Raw genomic sequence first — 19,196 nt, forward strand, 5'->3', positions numbered from 1 at the left:
CCGCTGCTTGCACTCATTCGATCACTCAACGCACATTTACTACATACAAGCTTACTCGACACAATTGACTGGGTAACCCTAACAATAGTAGATTAAAAAGACTTACATGGCAAACAGGACACAGACAATAGTCACCAATGGAGTTTATTACAACATAATTTGATTCAGATCTTCTGTGCAAAGCATCTGAAAAGAAACATCCCGTCATCGTTTTTTGGCACTTATTTTCCAAGTAACAGATCGGTGTAGAAATTAATTATGACTGAGGGCCCCCTCAAACTACAACAAATGTGAAAAGTCCTAGAACAATAAATTGTACCGGTAAATGACCTTTTGCAGACCATCATTATTTTGTCACGTAATGAGAACAATAATGGTTGCTTTTGTTGTTGCTGTTGATGATGATGATGGTGATGGTGATGGTGATGATGATTGCGGTCGACAGGCTTGAAACAAAGATCAGTCTTTTTTTTTTTTTGTTCTGCAGAATAAAATGTGTCCGAGCAGCAGATTGACCACCAATCACACCGAAGCCGTCTGGTGATGTCACAACGGCGACAGATGTGGTGGTTGCGCCACGTGGCTCTGGAACAAAGTGATCCTGTCCAGCAGTGTCAGCGGGATGTCCCTGATGACTGAAGTCAGGTCTTCGTGCTGCAACGGGTAGATGACCACGCTCAGAGCCGGGCGATCGCTTGAAAACCTACAAGGAGAGAGGACGCAGGTGCACGATTACTTCAACTTGCACACCTCCTCAAAAAGCGCCACCTCAAAAGATCCAAACCGTCGCCGACCTGTCCAGCAGAACCTTCTGCAGCGTGCGACAAGCCACCAAGGTGCCCCCCGTGAACATGTGGCACATGACGACGTGGCGGCATCGCTCCACGAAGGCTTCCACGGCCGACGGGTCGAAGGCGCCGCCGCGCGAGATAAGGCAGAGGCGCTGCAGACGGGAGCAGCAGGACAGAGCCTCGAAGAAGGACGCGCTGGCGTTCAGGTACGGCTGCTCTAACCTGGAACACAATGTCCATTGTATGAAGACACCGAGCTGAGCGAACACGTGACGGCTGTGATCCGATGACTAGGAACAACCTCTCCACCACATGTCAAGTAAATCTGAATGGACGACTTCTCTCTTAAAAGATCGGAAAATGCCCGATGGTTAGTGGCCATTATGACACCGAATGACACATTCTTCTCACCTGAGTTCCCGTAGCTGCGTGCACTGTTTAAGCGTGTCCAGCAAGGCAGGGCTGTAGTTCATGGTTTTTAGTGAACCCATGTTGGCGAGGGACAATACCTGCAGGTCCTTGCACTGCCTGGTCAGCTGCACCAGCCCCGTCCCCCTGAGCACCCCAGGGAGCCCGGCCAGAGTCAGGCGACGCAGCCCGGTCAAAGCCGCGAGGGCCGCCAAGTGCGCGTCCCCGACCCCCCGGGCCCACGCGCACATGCCCCGGGGCTCCACACTGGCGCGGGTGCAGGGCTCGAGCCGAGGCAGCGCGGAGACGAAACCCGGGCCGATGACCTCCAGGGTCTCTAAGAACGGGCAGCCGGCTAAGAGCAGGGCGAGCCCCGAGGTGCTGTCCCCCGACAGAGGGGACTCGCAGTCGGGCTTGTAATTCTGGATGCCCAGACGCGGCGGCTTCTTCAGCCCCAGGAACAACGGGGAGGGGGACGTGTGGCCCGTGGTGATTTGATGCGTGTTCAGGCCGTCCGACAGGGCGCAGGCAGGCAGGGTGAGGAGCCGCAGGCGGGCCAGTTTGGCCAAGCTGGCGCACAGGTGCGTCTCTCCGCCCAGCCCGGGCGAGTCCTCGTGGTGGTAGTGCGTGTGCATCAGGTTCAGCTGCTTGATGTTGGAGCAGCCGTCGGCCAGGCGGCTCATCGTCGCGGGAACCAGCTGATCCTCCACGCTGCGGCACTCCGAGTACAGGACCTTGTTGATCCCGCTGAGGTTCAGGCTGGTGAGCTGCGCGGCGTCCCGGACCCCGCCCTCCAGCAGCGACTGGAACACCTGCGGCCACAGCGCCGGGCAGCGGCTGAAGCTCAGGTGCTTGGGGCTGTTCCCCTCCAGGGCTCGCTTCAGGGACAAGGAGTCCAGCCAGGACCGGGGGAGCTGCAGGGCCTCCAGGTCACCGCGTTGACCCAAGCTCTGGGCCAGTGAGGGGGCGGCGGGCCAGTGAGCGGGGTTCGGCCCGGGGATGGAAACGAGGAAGACGCCGAGCCGCTTCGGCACGTGGACGGTGAACACGGCCAGGTAGAGCAGGAGCAGGGTCTGGTTCACCTGGGGAGAGGAACGCGCGTGAGGATGCAAACTGACGCGCGGGCCCGTGGTTCACGCGCATGGCTACACAGACGGACTCTCTCACCTCCCCCGGAGCCAGCCTGGCTGTGAACTCCTCCAGCTGCTGGTAATGCGGCACGCTGCTCTGACCCATCATTAACTGACAGCAAACGCCGATGCCCTCCCTGGTCACATCGGAGATGTCGAACTGCAGCATCAGCCTGCAGGACGCAGACACACATTTGACAACGGAGCACGATAATGGCAACACAAAAAAGAAGAATGCCAGTTAAGGAGGGGGAATAAATAAGTCAGCATGAAAACAAACTCCTCAAGTAAGAAGGACAGGCCCCAGTAGTTTGCAACGAAACGGCCCCCCAAGGTTATCGCATCTCAGTAATCGGACAGATCCTTACTTGCGCAGCTGGGCGCAACACGGCACCACGCCGTAGCTCGGTGTCAGCAGCGTCTGCCTGAGCTCCGACAGGCGGCTCAGCGAGTCCACCGCCTCCGAGCTGAGCTGGGCCGAGCTGAAGCCCGGCGTCACGTCGAAGGCGAGCGACCGGAGCAGGGAGAGGGAGGAGAGGAGGCGGGAGAGGCGCAGGGACGTGAGGCGACAGCCGGTGACGTCGAGGTGCGTCACCCCTCTGCAGCGAGCCAGGAGCTCCATCGTGGAGCCGGCCAGCCAGTAGCAGCCGTTCAGGCTGAGAGACTGCACGTGGTTGGCCAACCGCTTTAATATGTGCCGGACCAATAGGTCGTCGGCCTGGAGGGGAAAAACAAAGAAGTCATTTCATTTAATCCAGCTGTTGAAAGTAAACAAATACGCCGCTGTTTAGCAAAAGAAAGGGTTTTATCTGAACATACAAAAAAAGACAAAAGTGATCATCAACTGAAAACAAATCAGTATAAAATGTATTAAACGTTCACCAGATACTCCTCAGACAGGCTGACGCTTGTGAGCAGGGTCTTATCGCGGCACAGGGTGTGCAACTTGTGGCACACGTTGGCCACGTTCCGCACCAGGTCACACACCGGGACGTGGCGCAGGATGCACAGCAGGATCTCGTCGGACAAATCCGACATCCCCACCGAGGTGGAGGATAGGGCGTCCTCGTCGAACACAGCCTGAGACAGACATCGAACAGCGTCACACCCCTCTGTGTGAGTTGAATTGAAAAACAACGGCTGCAAATCCCATCAATAACAACAGGGGAGACGTATTGCAGTTTATGTCTGGTTAACATGACAACGTGTCATCCTTATAATGCCTGCCTGCATGGAGAATGCACAAATCAATTGGAGGGACTGCCTCTTGATTAAAACTTTTTTTTTCCCCCCGAGATATAATTTGTCAAGTAGCTGCATTTGCCAAAAAGAAAAAAAAAATCAGACATTCCTATCTGGTTATTTTATTTTGAATTTAGACTCAGACTTTTGATTTAAGATCGAATAAATGACAGAAATATGGACACCACGACATAGAAAAGACACCCATTGTTAGCTCAGTTATTAACTGGTGTCATAGGTGAAGTATCGATAAGAAGACATATTGTAAATTAGGGATTAAAGGGGCTTTCCAGCGTCTCGTTGTCAGTGACGTTATGTCGTCTTTCTACGGCAGCTTTAAACCGTCCGACCCGAACCCGGTGGGAAGGCGGGTGGACCGACCCGACTTTAGCGTTGACGTTAGCTAACGTCGGTGGAGCCGCTTTTGCTCGACGTTACCGTTAACTATCAATGGTTTTACCGACCTGCACGATTTGTCGGTCCATGTCCTCTGAAATCCCTCTCACGGTACCGCTCATGGTTCGACGGGTTTAAAAAAAAAAAGTGTTTTATTTGTTTTACTTAATTCTTTACTGTTCATCGATGTTCATTTTCCGGTGAGACCGCTTCACGTTGGACCGAAGGCGGCGTTACCGGTTGTAGCGTCCATCCGTTGACAGGACGGACGACGTTTGCTGCTGCACAGGGCCGGAAGTCTGTGGGTGACGGACATGCTTCCGGTCTCCCCCCCCCCCCCCAAAAGAATGCTGTCAGAACAAAAAGATTACTCAAAGCGTGATTGAATGTATAATTTCCTTTAAAAAATATATATAATTTGCAAAAAGAATGTAATGAAATCAATAATGGATCCTAAAAAGTAGCTAATAAAATATGCAACGTTATATATATATATATATACTCAATACTAATTTATTAGACACCCTGTCAGTCTATCAAAGAATTGTATTCTTGTGCATTCTTGTATAAGCAGTATTTTATGTTGTAACCAGTTACAATTTTTATTTTATGTGGATAGTGGAAGTAATCAATTAATACCTAATTTTATATATATATATATGTAAAACCTTGATCAAAGCACATTTCAGCAGTAAAGTAAAAATCCTTGAACGTTAATTACCACCACTGGTTTGCATGTTTCTCCATTTCCATGAAACACCTCAAACACCAACTTTACTATGAATTCAGTCAAAAACAAATTTCAAAGATGGGATTTTGTGGGTATAACTTGTTTTATTTATTCCGAGACTAGTTATAAAGTCCTGTAATACCTGAAGTGGTGATTCTTACAAGAACTAAGATTAGTAAACCAAAAAGGCAATTTTTATATTAAAAAAAAAATCAAATAGTTATGAACTACATACTAACAGTGCCAATACCATGAGCGAAAATGTAGTCTTAGTTAAGAAAAAAAAGTCAAAGACTAAATGCAATTGTATAAATGTATCATTTAGCACTTTACATTATGGACTTGTAAAACATTTCCTCTTGAAGTGAAACACTGAGCAATTTTTAAATAATCCAAATATAATGTTCATTAATCTCTTTTAATCAACATGTGTCAGCTGAAATAGGAAACGTCACCACTTAGAAGCCATTCATGTGGTAAAAAGCAGGTCGTCAGTCAGGAAAATCAGCTCTAATTAGTTCAGTTGACGTTTGAGGGACCATTATTAAACATGTCAGACGTCAACGGTGTGTTACTTTCCTCCCAATAACCATTTGAAGATTCAATACTCATGGATCTGATAAAATAGCTGATCAAAAATGAATAAACACCAAGTACAAAGACTGGAATCTCAGACATGTGCGCTTTATTAGGTTGTTGTGTACACTAGAGACTTCACGCCTGATGCACAATCCTTCCTACACCCCCATACAAGGTAGCGTTGCATTATGCATGACGACAAACTGGACCAAGTATTGTTTAAGGCTGAAAGTACAAAAACAAAAAAGGTTACATAATTTACATAAGCAATTCTACAGGTCTGTTGGGCAGTGATCCCACCAGAGAAAATGACCTTCATAGAGGCAAATAAGGTGAACAAACACATCTGGAATGACTTCACAACCACCACAATGGACATCATGTTCCTCACACATTCACACCGCCTGGTACTTCCTGCAGAGTTTCTCCCCATCAGGGGGCGTGGTGCCATAGTGATGAGGGGAAATGGGAAGTGGTGTCGAGGGCTCGGCATACACCAGTGTGTTGGTGTAGGCGTGTATGCAGAGCCAGTCGTTTGGGTTTGTAGCAGTGGGTGTTTTGGGGAGTGGACTTGACAAGTCTGTTTAGAAGCACTTCCTGTGGACAATGCTGGGGCCGGACTCATCGTACTCCTGCTTGCTGATCCACATCTGCTGGAAGGTGGACAGGGAAGCCAGGATGGAGCCACCGATCCATACGGAGTACTTCCTCTCTGGGGGAGCGATGATCTGGAGAGAAAGATTCAAGTCACACCAAATACATGGACATCCTGCATGGATTTCATTTACTTAAATGTAGGAGAAGCTTAAAGACAAGCAAGATCTTGACTGGTGAATTAACCAGGTTTGTCCACCGAGTGGAGGTAGAGCTAAAACGTCTCCCACAACATTTGTTTTTTGCCTGAGGAGGACGCGAGTCCTAGCAATGAGGACGAGTTATACCTTGATCTTCATGGTGGTTGGGGCCAGGGCAGTGATTTCCTTCTGCATACGGTCAGCGATGCCCGGGTACATGGTGGTGCCTCCAGACAACACGGTGTTTGCATACAGGTCCTTACGGATGTCCACGTCACACTTCATGATGCTGTTGAAAGTGGTTTCATGGATACCGCAAGACTCCATACCTAGAAGAGGTTGTGAAGTAGAAAGTAAGTTTGTGTTGCACACTTTAAAAAACACCCCCCACATATTTTGACTCATTGGTAAAACATCCTACCAAGGAAAGAGGGCTGGAAGAGGGCCTCGGGGCAACGGAAGCGCTCGTTGCCAATGGTGATGACCTGCCCGTCGGGAAGCTCGTAGCTCTTCTCCAGGGATGAAGAGGAGGCAGCAGTGCCCATTTCCTGCTCAAAGTCCAGTGCAACGTAGCACAACTTCTCCTTAATGTCGCGCACAATCTCACGCTCAGCTGGAAGAAGAGAGGAGATTTTAGAGTCAGTCATGGGTCGATTTCTCAGCTCAGGTTTCACTCATTCAAAAAGATCAGTTTGTTTTAAAATAAGTGCACCAACCGGTGGTGGTGAAGCTGTAACCCCTCTCAGTGAGGATCTTCATGAGGTAGTCTGTGAGGTCTCTGCCAGCCAGGTCCAACCTGAGGATGGCGTGGGGCAGGGCGTAGCCTTCATAGATGGGAACTGTGTGGGTCACACCGTCACCAGAGTCCATGACGATGCCGGTGGTGCGGCCAGAGGCGTACAGGGACAGCACGGCCTGGATGGCCACATACATGGCAGGGGTGTTGAAGGTCTCAAACATGATCTGGAAGAAAGAGGCCGATTGAGTCAAGGTCATCTTAAGCTGGCTAACAGAACATGGTCACATTTTGTTAAATATTCAAACACTGTCAACTGTGCTCTGTTATCTGGTGCCACATGCAGACACCAGTGTAGTTAGATGCTGGTCATCTACAAGTCGAAAAACAAGCATTATTTGACCATGTGGCAACACCACTCCCGATGCATCACAACGCAGAGAGATAGAAACCTGAAGCATCCGCAGAAAGGAAAAGATCAGCAAAGGATGAAAGAAACCTGGAGATTTGAAGGAGCAGGAGGAAGAGGAAATTGACCGATTGCGCCAAAGCAGAAGTGCCTTAGCTTTAGATTTGTGTCGGGGCCCTGCAGGCGCGTTAAGTATTTCCTGGGACATGACAGTCTGTCCGCCATTTTTACCTGGGTCATCTTTTCCCTGTTGGCCTTGGGGTTCAGGGGCGCCTCTGTGAGCAGGACAGGGTGCTCCTCGGGGGCAACTCTCAGCTCATTGTAGAACGTGTGATGCCAGATCTTCTCCATGTCATCCCAGTTGGTGACGATACCGTGCTCAATGGGGTACTTCAGGGTCAGGATTCCCCTTTTGCTCTGCGCCTCGTCACCGACGTAGCTGTCCTTCTGGCCCATACCGACCATCACACCCTGGTGAGGAAAAGAGCCAGGAGCACGCGTTAAAATCAAGACAACAAAAAAAGTTTTAATGATTCCTAGCGTACAATTTAGACATGTGGAAACCGTACCTGGTGTCTGGGGCGTCCAACAATGGAGGGGAACACGGCACGGGGAGCATCGTCTCCGGCAAAGCCAGCTTTGCACATACCGGAGCCATTGTCCACAACGAGGGCGGCGATTTCGTCTTCCATCTTTTTTTTCTGGGCAGAAAAGGAGAGGGGACGTTTTTTTTAAAAACAAAACAAAACACTGACTGCTTTGTGCAACGGTTGCGAGTTACACATCTGGCACACAGTCCACTCTGTTTAAAAGCCTGGTCGTTATGGAGACCAGACGCTGGATGTCGCAGTGGAGCACGTGCCGGTCCTAATCCAGAGGGAGAGGGGGTGGGAAGAAAAAAAAAAGCCCTTTCTGTCTCGTTCTGGCCATATAAGGCAAATGTGAGCCATCGAAGCCAGTGTACCGTTAAACATTAAAACAAATAAAAAAAGACGGCAGGCCACTCCCTTCATACAACGGCACACCCACACACCGCTAAGGAGAGCTTTAACGCAGACATTTAAACAGTTGAATGAACTTCCACGCCCATCAATCAGGTGTACCGTCACGTCGTGACCACGATGGCTCGGGATTAATGAAGAAAAAAAGAAAGAAAAAACGGGACAACTGCTAGTGAAATGACGTTAGCTTGACCCTCGAATGACTTGGTCGCTGTGGTGTCATAGCAACGGTTTCTACAGGATAACCTGCGATTTATGTCCACCGGTCGGTCTTCAGAGTCACCAGACGCAGAGACAAAAGACACAGACCAAGCTTACACATCCGAGCCCCCTCTTTTTACTACATTTCGGCGAGGTTTTAGCGGAGTTATTTCACAGCATGCCACTTTAACCGTTCCCTCAAAACGTAATGTTAGCTTAAAAAAAAAAATCAAAGCGAATGAATGACTGAATTTAGGGTTTAACCGTTTCTTCATCGCAATGCCTTCCATTACCTCCAGCGGCTGACATATTACACACACCTGCCTTTGGAAGAAAAGAAAAAAGCGAGCAAACCGTAATGTTACCTGTTCGTGGGTTGTCGGTGTCTGCGACTGAAGGCTGCGCTGCGGCGGGTCTGAACCTGACTGTGATGGAGGCCCGCGAGCTGCAGGGTTTTATGAGAGCGCGCGCCGCAGCCCCTCTCCATAAAAGGAGAACTTTCCGCTCGGCGGCCTCCGATTGGTCGAGCCGCGTCCACTGGGCGTGGCCCATGCAGATGGCGCTCCTTGCGCTGTGACCGGAGCGAGGAGGCAGACAAGATGGAAAGTAACCTATGTCCTGTCAAGTATTAATCTGGGGTTCTTCGTGGCTTCAATAAAACACAGTTTATATCCTTTCGGCATCTTTATTGTGTTGTTATTATTATGGTGGGCGCAGTGGGGATGAGGCACACGCGAGCAACTTGTGACTGCTCCAAAACACACAGCAGACTCCTAGAAACAAGTAGAAATATGTGCTTCTATCTTGTTGTCCATTGAGATGACTTGGATGTTACTCTTGTCACCCCGTCATAGTTTTAATCCCCATCATCAACATATTGCCTGTACATTGTCTCTCAAATGCATTTTAATCATCTACCCCGTGTTTCTATCTTCTGTTTAATCTTTGTGCGATGGAGGCAACGTGCAGAAGATGCACGATTCATCTCATTTAAGTGAAGGACACGAGGGAGTGAGACAGAAAAACATGCGCTGAAGAATGTGCTAATGCGTTTGCAAATTCATGGCAGAAACTCGTGCTTGGTGGTGCCAGGACGCGGGGTGGTTCCAGTCTCAGGGTCACTGACAGCACTGTTAACACCCCGATTAGCACGTCTACCCTGACATACCAGTCTCACACACACACACATACACACACACACACACACACACACACACACACACACACACACACACACACACTCGAGAAGAGTAGAGTGATACATGTGGTCAAGCTTGGCTGAGGTATGTTTACAGTAAACACTTAGGAGGCTGTAGATCACTCATCTCTCACCACTTAACCAGTTTCAGTGAGCGCGGGGGGGGTAATAGACAGGTGTGTCGTTTACGGAACACACCTACAGGTGTATGTGGTTTGGCATTAAAAACCGCAAGGCCTATCATGAAGCTATAACTGATTCATCAGAAGTACAACAAGCACACACCCATATGCCCGTAAGGCTTGTCTCTAAACTGCAGTAACCCTTTTATATATTTTATTACGATAACGGTTTGCAATGCAAAGCTCATCCCATAAATTGACCAGAGATTTAAGTGGGTGTTTTTGGCTCACTGGATAAGGGCACCCGGACAAAGACACATAAACCTATGGGAGGAAATCTCATTGGCTCTTTGTGGTCCTAATAAGGGTATATGCTATCCAGCTTGCCAAAGGAGGAGGAAGTGAGTTTCACAGTTCTTCACTTCTGCAGGAAGTGACCACACGGACATGCAAACACACAAACGCACATATGTCATCAGGTAGGCAGCAGCTGAGGATAACATTGAAGGAAGGGGGGCATTGGGGTGGGGGGGGGGGGTTGCATTATCTAATTAGGGAATTGGCTTTTCAAAGTGGCATTATCCTTTTCTAGACTAAACGCACGCACACACACACACACACCAAGTATAGACCCAGGGCAGGACAACCATCCCTTTAAGAGTTCCTTTGGATGACATCCATATAAGGAGATATTGGAGCTTGTCACATGGGGGGGGAAGAATGCACTGCTCGGGTCATGTGACCAGACTGAGGAAATGAATGAATCTCCCTTTTTAAGGCTGCATGTATATAGATGGGTGTGGATGAGTGTGCATGTTGCTTTAGGTTGGATTTCTGTTTCCTTCCTTCCTCAGAGATTGATATGTAGAGAAATGTAGAAAACAAAACATTTAAAAAAAAAAGCATTTTTGAACTTTGTATTCACTGACTCCTCCCTGACAGATATTTCTCAATGTTTTTTCTCATATCTTTCTTCAAGCGGTTTCATAATTTGGTAGCGTGCCTGACTCATGCATGCATTACAACACACACACACACACACACACACACATAGACATAGACCCTCCCTGCATTGCTCACTCACACAGTCAGAGAAATCCACAGGCCCGGCTCTTGGCTCTGACTAACACCGTATATGGAAGAAGCTAGCAGGTAGCTTCTGTCAAATCTATCACTCGTCCCTATCTCTAGCGCTCTCTCTCTCTCTCTCTCTCTCTCTCTCCATTAAACGCACACTCACTGCCCTTCCTTCCACATTTCTTCTCTGCCCAACTCAGTCACTACTTTCTTACTTTCAATATGACACAGGCGTGGGAGTGCAATGCATTGTGCATGTTTGCCCGTTTCACCCTTTAATCGTCATTTATGGCATCACATTCCAGCTGATGTTCAATACACAGCATTAAGCGGAGGTGTGGCATGTGAGTGTGTGTCTGTGTGACTCTCACTGTGTCACTGAACAGATCCACTTTGCTGTGATTTATTCCAAAATACACTTGTGAATGTCTTTAACCAGCCAGCAGTCTGTTGTATTGGTTTCTGTTAACCATTCCCAGAGTCCATATAGTAAAGCAACATTTAGTTAATAAGCCCCAAATAGTGTGAACCATGTCATAGAGTGATGACATACAATGCCTTCTATACATTTCACTAAAGGATAGAACCACAAAAATTCACATTTCACTGTTTTTCTGTGAAAGCGTGGTCTTCTACTTTAATAATTGATCACCTCTCACATGCAGGAAATCCTGTTTGCACTTCCTTTTTCCATGGACATGTGACACTAGAAGGTCTGAAGGCTCCCAAAGTCACCAATTACCAAGAACTTTGTAACATTTATTTTTGTCTTTGGTCATTTTCTTTCATTACTTACTAATGTAATGTTATATTATGTGGTTGGCTTTGTGTGCTTAAACTTTTTGGACTGTTATTCTCTTTCATCAGACTAAATATCAATGAGAATATTTCTTAGAACTTTTTATTAGATATATGAAAAAGGGACAGTAAATCTAATTTATATTGGTATTTTCAGGGATTATACTTCACACCACAGGAGGAAGAGGGGGGGGGGGTAAAACAATCTCTTGTTTACCCTTTAATAGTTTGTGTTGTGCTGCATTATGAAAAAAGGTTTTAACTGCATGTGTGTGATGATGTGCATTTGTGCAACGCATCTAAACTGCCATTTCTAAACAATAACCTCAGAGTGCAAAGCTCTGTGTGTTTTAAAGCACTCCCATTTTTAATTGACAAACGGAACACAGGAAGTGCATTTATTCTGGCCCCGGAGGAGGGTTTATGTTTGTTAAAGCATGAGATAAGACTCACATTAAGACACACACACACGTTGTTCTTCTCTCTTTTACATTCTATTCTACATTATATCATCTCATCAGAGGGGTAAGAAACGGAACTGGAATACTAACATCATATACATTTATATACACATTTACACTTATTATTTTTTTTACAGTTTTCATAAGAGCCAGAGCGCTTAAAACACACCGGGGGGGGGGGGCGACTGTTGCTTGGATTCCTCTCTGTGTGTGTGTGCGTCAGGCAGTCCAGCTCTTCCCCAGGTCCGCCAGCTCCATGCCTTCACAGTAGGACCGAGGCCTCGACACCCTCGCCTGGTTTCACAGGGGGGAGGGGGGGCAACAACACGCAGTGAGACCACGTCTATAGGTACACGCGTGCATACATTTCTACCTGTTGCTCTCACACACTCACGGCGGGGGTCCTGTGGGAGGCCAGCTGCTGCAGGAGCGGGAAGGGGGTCCACTGAATGGGTTCCACGGGCCAGCTGCAGACAGAGAGGTCGCTGGCCTTACCCGAGTCCAGCACTCCGTCGGCCATGCTCACCTCGCTTCCCCTCCACCCGTACTGAGAGCTACGGGGGGGGAGATGCACAGAGCGTGGACACACACACACACACACACACGCACACACGCACACACGCACGCGTTAACAAACAATACTCACACTTTCATTCATGTGGAGACAAACTCGGGAAACTCAATATGATCAATATGCAGATCAGGAAAGGGAATGAAATGGAGTTTTTACCTTTTAATATTGGTTTAAGCCATTTATTTATTTTATTGTTTTAAAAGATGTATAAAGCCATTGGGATCCCCTTATTGTTATGTTTAGTGTCACTAAATTATATGTATTACATTGTTGTGTTTCAACTGTTTATTTGACCTCTTCACTATGTTGTTTTTGCTCTGATTTAATACCACATTTACTCCTAAAGTATTATTCAATAGTTAAAACTGTGCTTTAAAAAAATATGAACAGCTGCAAAAGATGAAAAGGGGTTTGTGAGAATGAAAAAAGAATTATCACTCAATTCAGCTCTCTAAACCTTTTTTTTTTTAGCATCTTGCTTATTTTTTGACTTTTTTGTTGCTGTCTTTAGCAGTGTGCAAAAAAACCCCACTGAAAACTGCAGGTCCAGCCCTGAGTGATGAGCTGATTCACTTCATTCAGCAGCTTTAAGAGACAAATATTTGTATCTGCCGCCACCAACTGGCAGCTTTGAAATGAGAGCTTCTGGTTTTCTTTCTAAAGATGCACAGTGTCTTGTACCTGTGTGGGTAGATCGTATTGATGCGAGCCCCGTGGCTGGGGCAGGTGGAGGCCAGCGACAGCGTGTCGTCGTGGTAACAGCAGGGGCGGTCGAGCGCCCGCAGGTGCAGTAGCTCGTCGGAGCGCGTGAAGGCGGGATTATCCAGCGAGTCGGCCGAGCCTGCCCACGAACGCAACCAGAACCGCCCCGACAGCTCGTCGAAATGGTTGAACCTGCGATAGCTGCGGTGCGAGGGATGAGAATCGCAGGCAATGAGCCGAAATTTGGTTTATTCCAAATTTCATTTCTTTCAGTTCACAAAGTCTCACACACTCATTATATCCAATTGATGTACCCCAATATCCCACCTTTTGGGCCACACGAAACATGATTCTTGCAGACTCCCAGAGAGTCATTTTGGGGAGCCGATTACTCAATACTTCACCTGGAAGATTATCAATAGTTTATAACAATTTAATTGAATCCCCTTCTGGGCCTCGCGCCTTACGGCCTTGACGGGATGGCAGTGAACATATCACGGTGTGACGTTTGTGAGGGGCTGTCATTTGGATTCAAACAGACTGACTCAACATTTCCCACAGAGTCCACCGAGCAGCCTTCATCCCAAACATGTGGTCCAGCAGCCGGACAAGGACACCTAGTGGACGTCACTGTAACTGCAACTACAGCACAGTGTGTGGCTAAATCCCTCTTTTGTCAGCACAGCGTTTTCCCGAAGGGGGCCCTTTGTGTAATCCACACGTGTGCCAGGAACTGTTTGGTGTCAACTCTGCATTTTTATGTTTAGAAAAGGGTTTTTTTCTTGTGGGACCCACAATATTATACCTTTGGATCTGTGATCTGTGTTTAAAAAAGACACTTCCTTCGGGGTTTCTGTCTGGAATCAGAAGTCTCTGTGGCAGCCTGAGCGCATGTCGGTGCGTACCTGCTCCGAGTCTGGTCCACTTTGGCCTGGATCAGAATGGCTCGGTAGCGCCGCACCGCCACAAGGGCCAAAACGCCGATCAGCGCCACCATGACGAGCAAGACGGCGAGGCACGCGCCCACGAGCCGCGCTCGAGTCATCCTCACGTCGCACCGCCGACCCATGAACCAGAAGTCCTCTCCTACGAGGCAGCTGAGACACAAAGAAGAAGAAGAAGAAGACGCTTGCGTGCTCAAAAAACCTTCTTGGATGGACCAGCGATCTGTGTTGTGTTACGGCGTCCGTTTCGGGTCGCACCGGCAAACCGGCAGCTGGCCCGGGTGGTGAGTGCAGATGCCGCGGTGATGGCAGTAGTCAAAGTGGCAGCGGGAAGAGCAGCTGTAGTTTGCGGTGCCAGGACTAAACACACACTCGTAGCCTTCCGGGCACTGCAGTAACCAGTCGCACACGTCTCCCTGCACACCTGGAGAGAAAATAAAAAAATACATATATATATACATATATATAAAATAGTACAATATGCAACTTGCCCGGCAGGAAACATCCAGCTACTGTACTTAAATATCAATGGCAAACCCCAAAAGTAAAAGCAGTAAGATGGTCACATTCCACAGTAAACAGTTTAAAATGTGAGCCAGATGTCATAATCCGATTTCACATAACTAACTGCGTTATGATGTTTACATGAGCCCTCCTGTAACTGGATTGATTAAGTAAGCAGGTTAAGAATGGAATTCCTGCAGAGGACATCGAGGACATGACTCAAGTGGCGCGGTTAGCTGGTCCTTGGATGGACCTCTCGACCTCGGCTCACCTCCCAGCGTGATGTTGGTGATCTTCGACGAGTGGAAGCTCCTCCCCTCGCGCGCGGCCTGAGCGAGTCCTGTTCGTTCCAGCAGTGAGGCGGGTCCGGCGGCGCCGAGCCACCGCAGGGCCCCGCTGGTTCTGAACCTCACCAGGCTCTGCACCGCATGGCCACTGAAAACGGACGCACAACCCACTTTGTGTAGCTCTCTTCACACGACCTGCAGCAGCATGATCCCAGTTTGTTGTGCCCCTCGTGTGAAACCGTTGTATTCATTGTATGCAAGATACACGCCCTAAAATGTCATGTGACTTGATTTCAATGGCACGAAATGGAGCTAAATGCAGCACATCTACAGTACATATGTACTCAATAAGAACCTCACCTGCTCCAGACTCCCAGCAGCTCGCTGAACCCTGGGGCCTTCCGAAGGTACAGCTCCACCTGAAGGACCACACGGAATGAGGACGCTAAAGCTATTGTGTGAGCACATGATCTATCGCTGCTCTTCTGCTATGCCAGTGTGTGTGTCTGTCTGTACACGATCTCTCACCCAGGCAGCGGCGTCTTCCTCCAAACCAGAAGCGAAAGCCGATCTGGAGTCTTCCACAACAATCTGCAACAGCAGCTCAACCGACTCCACTGGACGGAACAGGGAAAATAGATACAGAATACAACAAGCAGAGGCGCTATTATGTGAGCGCACACCCGGACGCGCGCATTACCTCTGATGGCTGCAGGTTGGTCTGGCACCATGTAGAAGTCGGGCGTCTGAGTGGCCGCGTGGCTCCAGGCGAAGGTTAAAGCAGGAGGCGTGAGTGTGGAGCGGGGCTCCTGGCCGGGATGTGAGGCGGTCCACGATGGAGGCCCGGTGGATGAAGGCCCGGTGGATGAAGGCCCGGTCGATGGAGGCCTGGTCGATGGAGGCCCCGTTGATGGAGGCCCCGTTGATGGAGGCCTGGTCGATGGAGGCCTGGTGGATGGAGGCCCGGTTGATGGAGGCCCCGTTGATGGAGGCCCCGTTGATGGAGGCCTGGTCGATAGAGGCCCCGTTGATGGAGGCCTGGTCGATGGAGGCCTGGTGGATGAAGGCCCGGTGGATGAAGGCCCGGTCGATGGAGGCCCTGTCGATGGAGGCCCGGTGGATGAAGGCCACGTGGATGGAGGCCTGGTCGATGGAGGCCCCGTTGATGGAGGCCCCGTTGATGGAGGCCTGGTCGATGGAGGCCCCGTTGATGGAGGCCCCGTTGATGGAGGCCCCGTTGATGGAGGCCTGGTCGATGGAGGCCTGGTGGATGAAGGCCCGGTGGATGAAGGCCCGGTCGATGGAGGCCCTGTCGATGGGGGCCCAGTGGATGAAGGCCATGTGGATGGAGGCCACGTGGATGGAGGCCTGGTCGATGGGGGCCCGGTCGATGGGGGCCCGGTGGATGAAGGCCACATGGATGAAGGCCCAGTTGATGGAGGCCCAGGTGATGGAGGCCCCGTAGATGAAGGCCCGGTCGTGGGGGTTGATGTGGTCCTGACGCTTGGAGAATCACCCTCTCTCTCCACTTCCTCTACCTCTTCACCTCCATGCCCAGAATGTGTTCTTGCCGTTGGGGGTGAGAGCACAGACGTGGGTGCAGTGGGAATAAGGTTGCGGGGCTGTTCAAGCCTAACCGGGGACGTGGTAGAAAACGTCCAAGGTACACGGTCCTGCGTATTAAGTGTGGGTGGTTCAGCGGAGGAGGGCAGGGCAAAGGGCGCGTGAGTCAAATGGGAATGACCAGGTAACGCAGTCGATGGCCGCGTGGAAGCAGGGAAAAGGGGATTGGCGGGCCACCTGTCGCGCAAGAGTGTGTAGGTGGGCGGAAGCGTGGGCGCTCCAGCGCCACCAGTCGTTCCCGAGGGGGCCGAGGTCTGGGCCGCCGCCACCACGTCTGGCGCAGGTCCCCCGGTGCTCTGCGGAGGGTTCGTTCGGCTCCCCGTGGATCCCGTGAAAGTGCGAAGCGTCGCAAGCTCGTCAGAGGACTCGACCGCGGCGCTCTGACGGGCGACCTCGGGCGCGGCCGACGAGTCCGTTCCCCTCGCGTTCGGGTGAAACGAAACGGCCTCGGTTTCAAGCTCTGCGACGGGGGCCCGCCCCGATGACGTTGTGGGCGCGGCGTCGGCCCGTGAGTCACCCTGCCGAAACTCGCCGGGGGGTTCCCGAGGACCGGAGGTGACGGCGGAGGTCAGATCTGTGTCTGTGCTTTGACGGGTCCTCCAGGAATGCCCTAACCCTAACCCAGAAGCCCCGCCCTCCCAGGTGGCCCCGGGAGGCCAAGCAGAGCCAAGAAGGTGGACGCCGGCTGTGTATTTCTGGACATACATGCCGAGCACGGCTCTGGAGGTAGCGAGCTGGTGGCTCGATCCGCTCCGCGTGTTCGCTGTGCCAGACAGCGGGTCCGCACGCTGGAAACCGGGTCGCGCTCTGCCCGCGGCAGCCATTTTTCCATCGCCGCGGCGAGCGGCTCCAGATGTATCCGCTCCATTGTTCGGTGCTTCCTCAGGAAGGGGGAGAGTTTCCCTATCGGCTCTCCCAGGCAAGGTGGGCCCCCGCGGGGGAGGGGTGGGGTGCAGCGGCCCCTCGTCCCGGGAGGAGGGACTGAGCCCAGGGCTCCCCCGCGGGCCTTCAAAGAGGCGACCCCCGTCCGTCCCTCTCGCCACGCGTTGACCCACGGGAGAGGCGCCTGTGAAGCTGGCTCCTGTCGGAGACCAAGGACGGAGGTCTCGGTCCGAACCGGGGCCGGTGCGGTCCCCCGAGGAGTTCCTCTCATCTTCCTGGACTGGATGACCAGGAACAAACACAGCAGAGAAGAGAGTTGTTATCACAACAACACGGCCATCTGTCTCCCACGCCGCAGTGGGTGTGATAACAACTTTCCGACGGACTCACAGGAACAGTTTGAACAACACATTTTTTCACCGCTCACGTCGCACGGCTCAAAGCAACCTGAATGTTCTACGACTGTAAAAATAGAATTAGAATAAAACAAAAACATCCAAATGTTGTTACGGCAATTGGATCAGGGACTCAAGATTAGATAATTGAGTCATGGCTTCTCACCATAATAGGACAGCTGAACTCCGCTTGAGGGGCGTCCGGCTCCCGTCAGAGTGAAGGTGGCTTCGTGTCCATCGCAGCCCGAGAGCACAACCGTGCCCCCGCTCTCCAGGACCCGGCTCCCCTCGCCCGCGGCGCAGCTCACTGCGCCCGAACCCCCGTCCGACCGCACCAACGTCAACAGCACCCTGCGGCCCGGGGGGACGCCGATGGTCCAGGTGCAGGCCGACACCGCCGGAGACCGGTGGTCGGCGGCGGTAGAAGGTCCAGGTGAGGAGAGGTGGACGAGACCAGCGGGCTGCTTGCCCAGGGCGACATGTCCCCCACAGGGGTGGTCCGGCAAGGCCAATGTTTTATCTGAGAATATAGAGAGAGAAAAAAACAACAACACGATGGCACAACTCTTTTTTGGCTCTGTGTGATGTTGCAGTGATTTACTGATAATAAACATGGACTCAAACGATGAAGGTGAACAACCCCCATCTCTTTGTTGTTTCCTTGAATACATCTGACGATGACCCCTATATTTTGATCTGGTCATACAAAAATGTATTCTACACAAACCTACCGACCGCTTTTTTTTGTGTGTTGACAGAAGAGCAGCAGTGTTGAAAAACGAAACAGGAGTTTCAGCCACAAGAAAACACAGAGCTCAGTGCTAATGAAGTGAGTAATAAGACCCCGTTTTTCACTGGAGGTCCTTACCTGTTGTGATGATAAAAAGCAACAGGCAGGCGTGGAGCTGCATTTCCAATCCTCAGACATTGCAGGGTCGGAGACTTCAAAAATCCCAAATCCATACGCAGATCCTTCACATTGACGGTGCCCGTGCGTTAGGACGAGGACGAGCCACCCGCGCGCACCTAAAAACCATCTCCAGGTCCGTCCCCCCCCCCCCCCCCCCCCCCCTGCGGGCGGATCAGTGAGGAGGCGTCACAAACTTTCCTTCTCCATCATTTCCTTCTAACCGAACACGCCTTGCTGGTGGAGGGGGGCGGCTCGGGAGGGGGGTGGGGGGGGGGGGGGGGGGGTGTCACAACGGCTCACGG

The 19,196-nt window shown here is 50.6% G+C and overlaps 3 protein-coding genes across 3 annotated transcripts; all 3 read right to left on the minus strand.

The window, feature by feature from the left end:
* Positions 1-126: 126 nt before the first annotated feature.
* fbxl18 (F-box and leucine-rich repeat protein 18) lies at positions 127-4,265 on the minus strand. Its single transcript, XM_037472762.2, has 7 exons — positions 4,036-4,265; positions 3,212-3,409; positions 2,698-3,047; positions 2,367-2,502; positions 1,203-2,281; positions 795-1,013; positions 127-703 (listed from the first exon to the last, which is right to left on the minus strand). Exons 1-7 carry the CDS (start codon positions 4,087-4,089, stop codon positions 547-549), a joined length of 2,193 nt encoding a protein of 730 aa, XP_037328659.1. The 5' UTR covers positions 4,090-4,265; the 3' UTR covers positions 127-546.
* A 1,095-nt stretch (positions 4,266-5,360) lies between these two features.
* actb1 (actin, beta 1) lies at positions 5,361-8,913 on the minus strand. Its single transcript, XM_037471492.2, has 7 exons — positions 8,783-8,913; positions 7,785-7,916; positions 7,447-7,686; positions 6,787-7,033; positions 6,492-6,683; positions 6,218-6,399; positions 5,361-6,004 (listed from the first exon to the last, which is right to left on the minus strand). Exons 2-7 carry the CDS (start codon positions 7,905-7,907, stop codon positions 5,861-5,863), a joined length of 1,128 nt encoding a protein of 375 aa, XP_037327389.1. The 5' UTR covers positions 7,908-7,916; positions 8,783-8,913; the 3' UTR covers positions 5,361-5,860.
* A 1,335-nt stretch (positions 8,914-10,248) lies between these two features.
* si:ch211-14k19.8 (mucin-1) lies at positions 10,249-19,036 on the minus strand. The gene is made up of 11 exons (XM_037473209.2): positions 18,853-19,036; positions 18,151-18,504; positions 15,785-17,869; positions 15,613-15,701; positions 15,445-15,503; positions 15,069-15,232; positions 14,552-14,717; positions 14,255-14,446; positions 13,329-13,550; positions 12,468-12,627; positions 10,249-12,367 (listed from the first exon to the last, which is right to left on the minus strand). Exons 1-11 carry the CDS (start codon positions 18,893-18,895, stop codon positions 12,293-12,295), a joined length of 3,609 nt encoding a protein of 1,202 aa, XP_037329106.2. The 5' UTR covers positions 18,896-19,036; the 3' UTR covers positions 10,249-12,292.
* Positions 19,037-19,196: the final 160 nt, after the last annotated feature.

This window comes from Pungitius pungitius, chromosome 9 (assembly GCF_949316345.1).
Source record: "Pungitius pungitius chromosome 9, fPunPun2.1, whole genome shotgun sequence".
NCBI classification, from domain to species: Eukaryota; Metazoa; Chordata; class Actinopteri; order Perciformes; family Gasterosteidae; genus Pungitius; species Pungitius pungitius.

Bases quoted from the DNA above. Each gene is read 5' to 3' on its own strand.
- fbxl18 (XM_037472762.2), bottom strand. From the start codon at position 4,089: ATGAGCGGTACCGTGAGAGGGATTTCAGAGGACATGGACCGACAAATC. The intron at 2,282-2,366 runs GTGAGAGAGTCC...TCCTCTCCCCAG, and splicing joins CCAGGCTGGCTCCGGGGGAG to GTGAACCAGACCCTGCTCCT. The intron at 1,014-1,202 runs GTGAGAAGAATG...ATTGTGTTCCAG, and splicing joins ACGCAGCTACGGGAACTCAG to GTTAGAGCAGCCGTACCTGA.
- actb1 (XM_037471492.2), bottom strand. From the start codon at position 7,907: ATGGAAGACGAAATCGCCGCCCTCGTTGTGGACAATGGCTCCGGTATG. The intron at 7,687-7,784 runs GTACGGTTTCCA...TTTCCTCACCAG, and splicing joins TTGGACGCCCCAGACACCAG to GGTGTGATGGTCGGTATGGG. The intron at 7,034-7,446 runs GTAAAAATGGCG...TCTTTCTTCCAG, and splicing joins ACAGGGAAAAGATGACCCAG to ATCATGTTTGAGACCTTCAA.
- si:ch211-14k19.8 (XM_037473209.2), bottom strand. From the start codon at position 18,895: ATGCAGCTCCACGCCTGCCTGTTGCTTTTTATCATCACAACAG. The intron at 17,870-18,150 runs GTGAGAAGCCAT...CTGGTCATCCAG, and splicing joins AGTTCAGCTGTCCTATTATG to TCCAGGAAGATGAGAGGAAC. The intron at 14,447-14,551 runs GTGCGACCCGAA...TTTGTGTCTCAG, and splicing joins GGCCAGCTGCCGGTTTGCCG to CTGCCTCGTAGGAGAGGACT.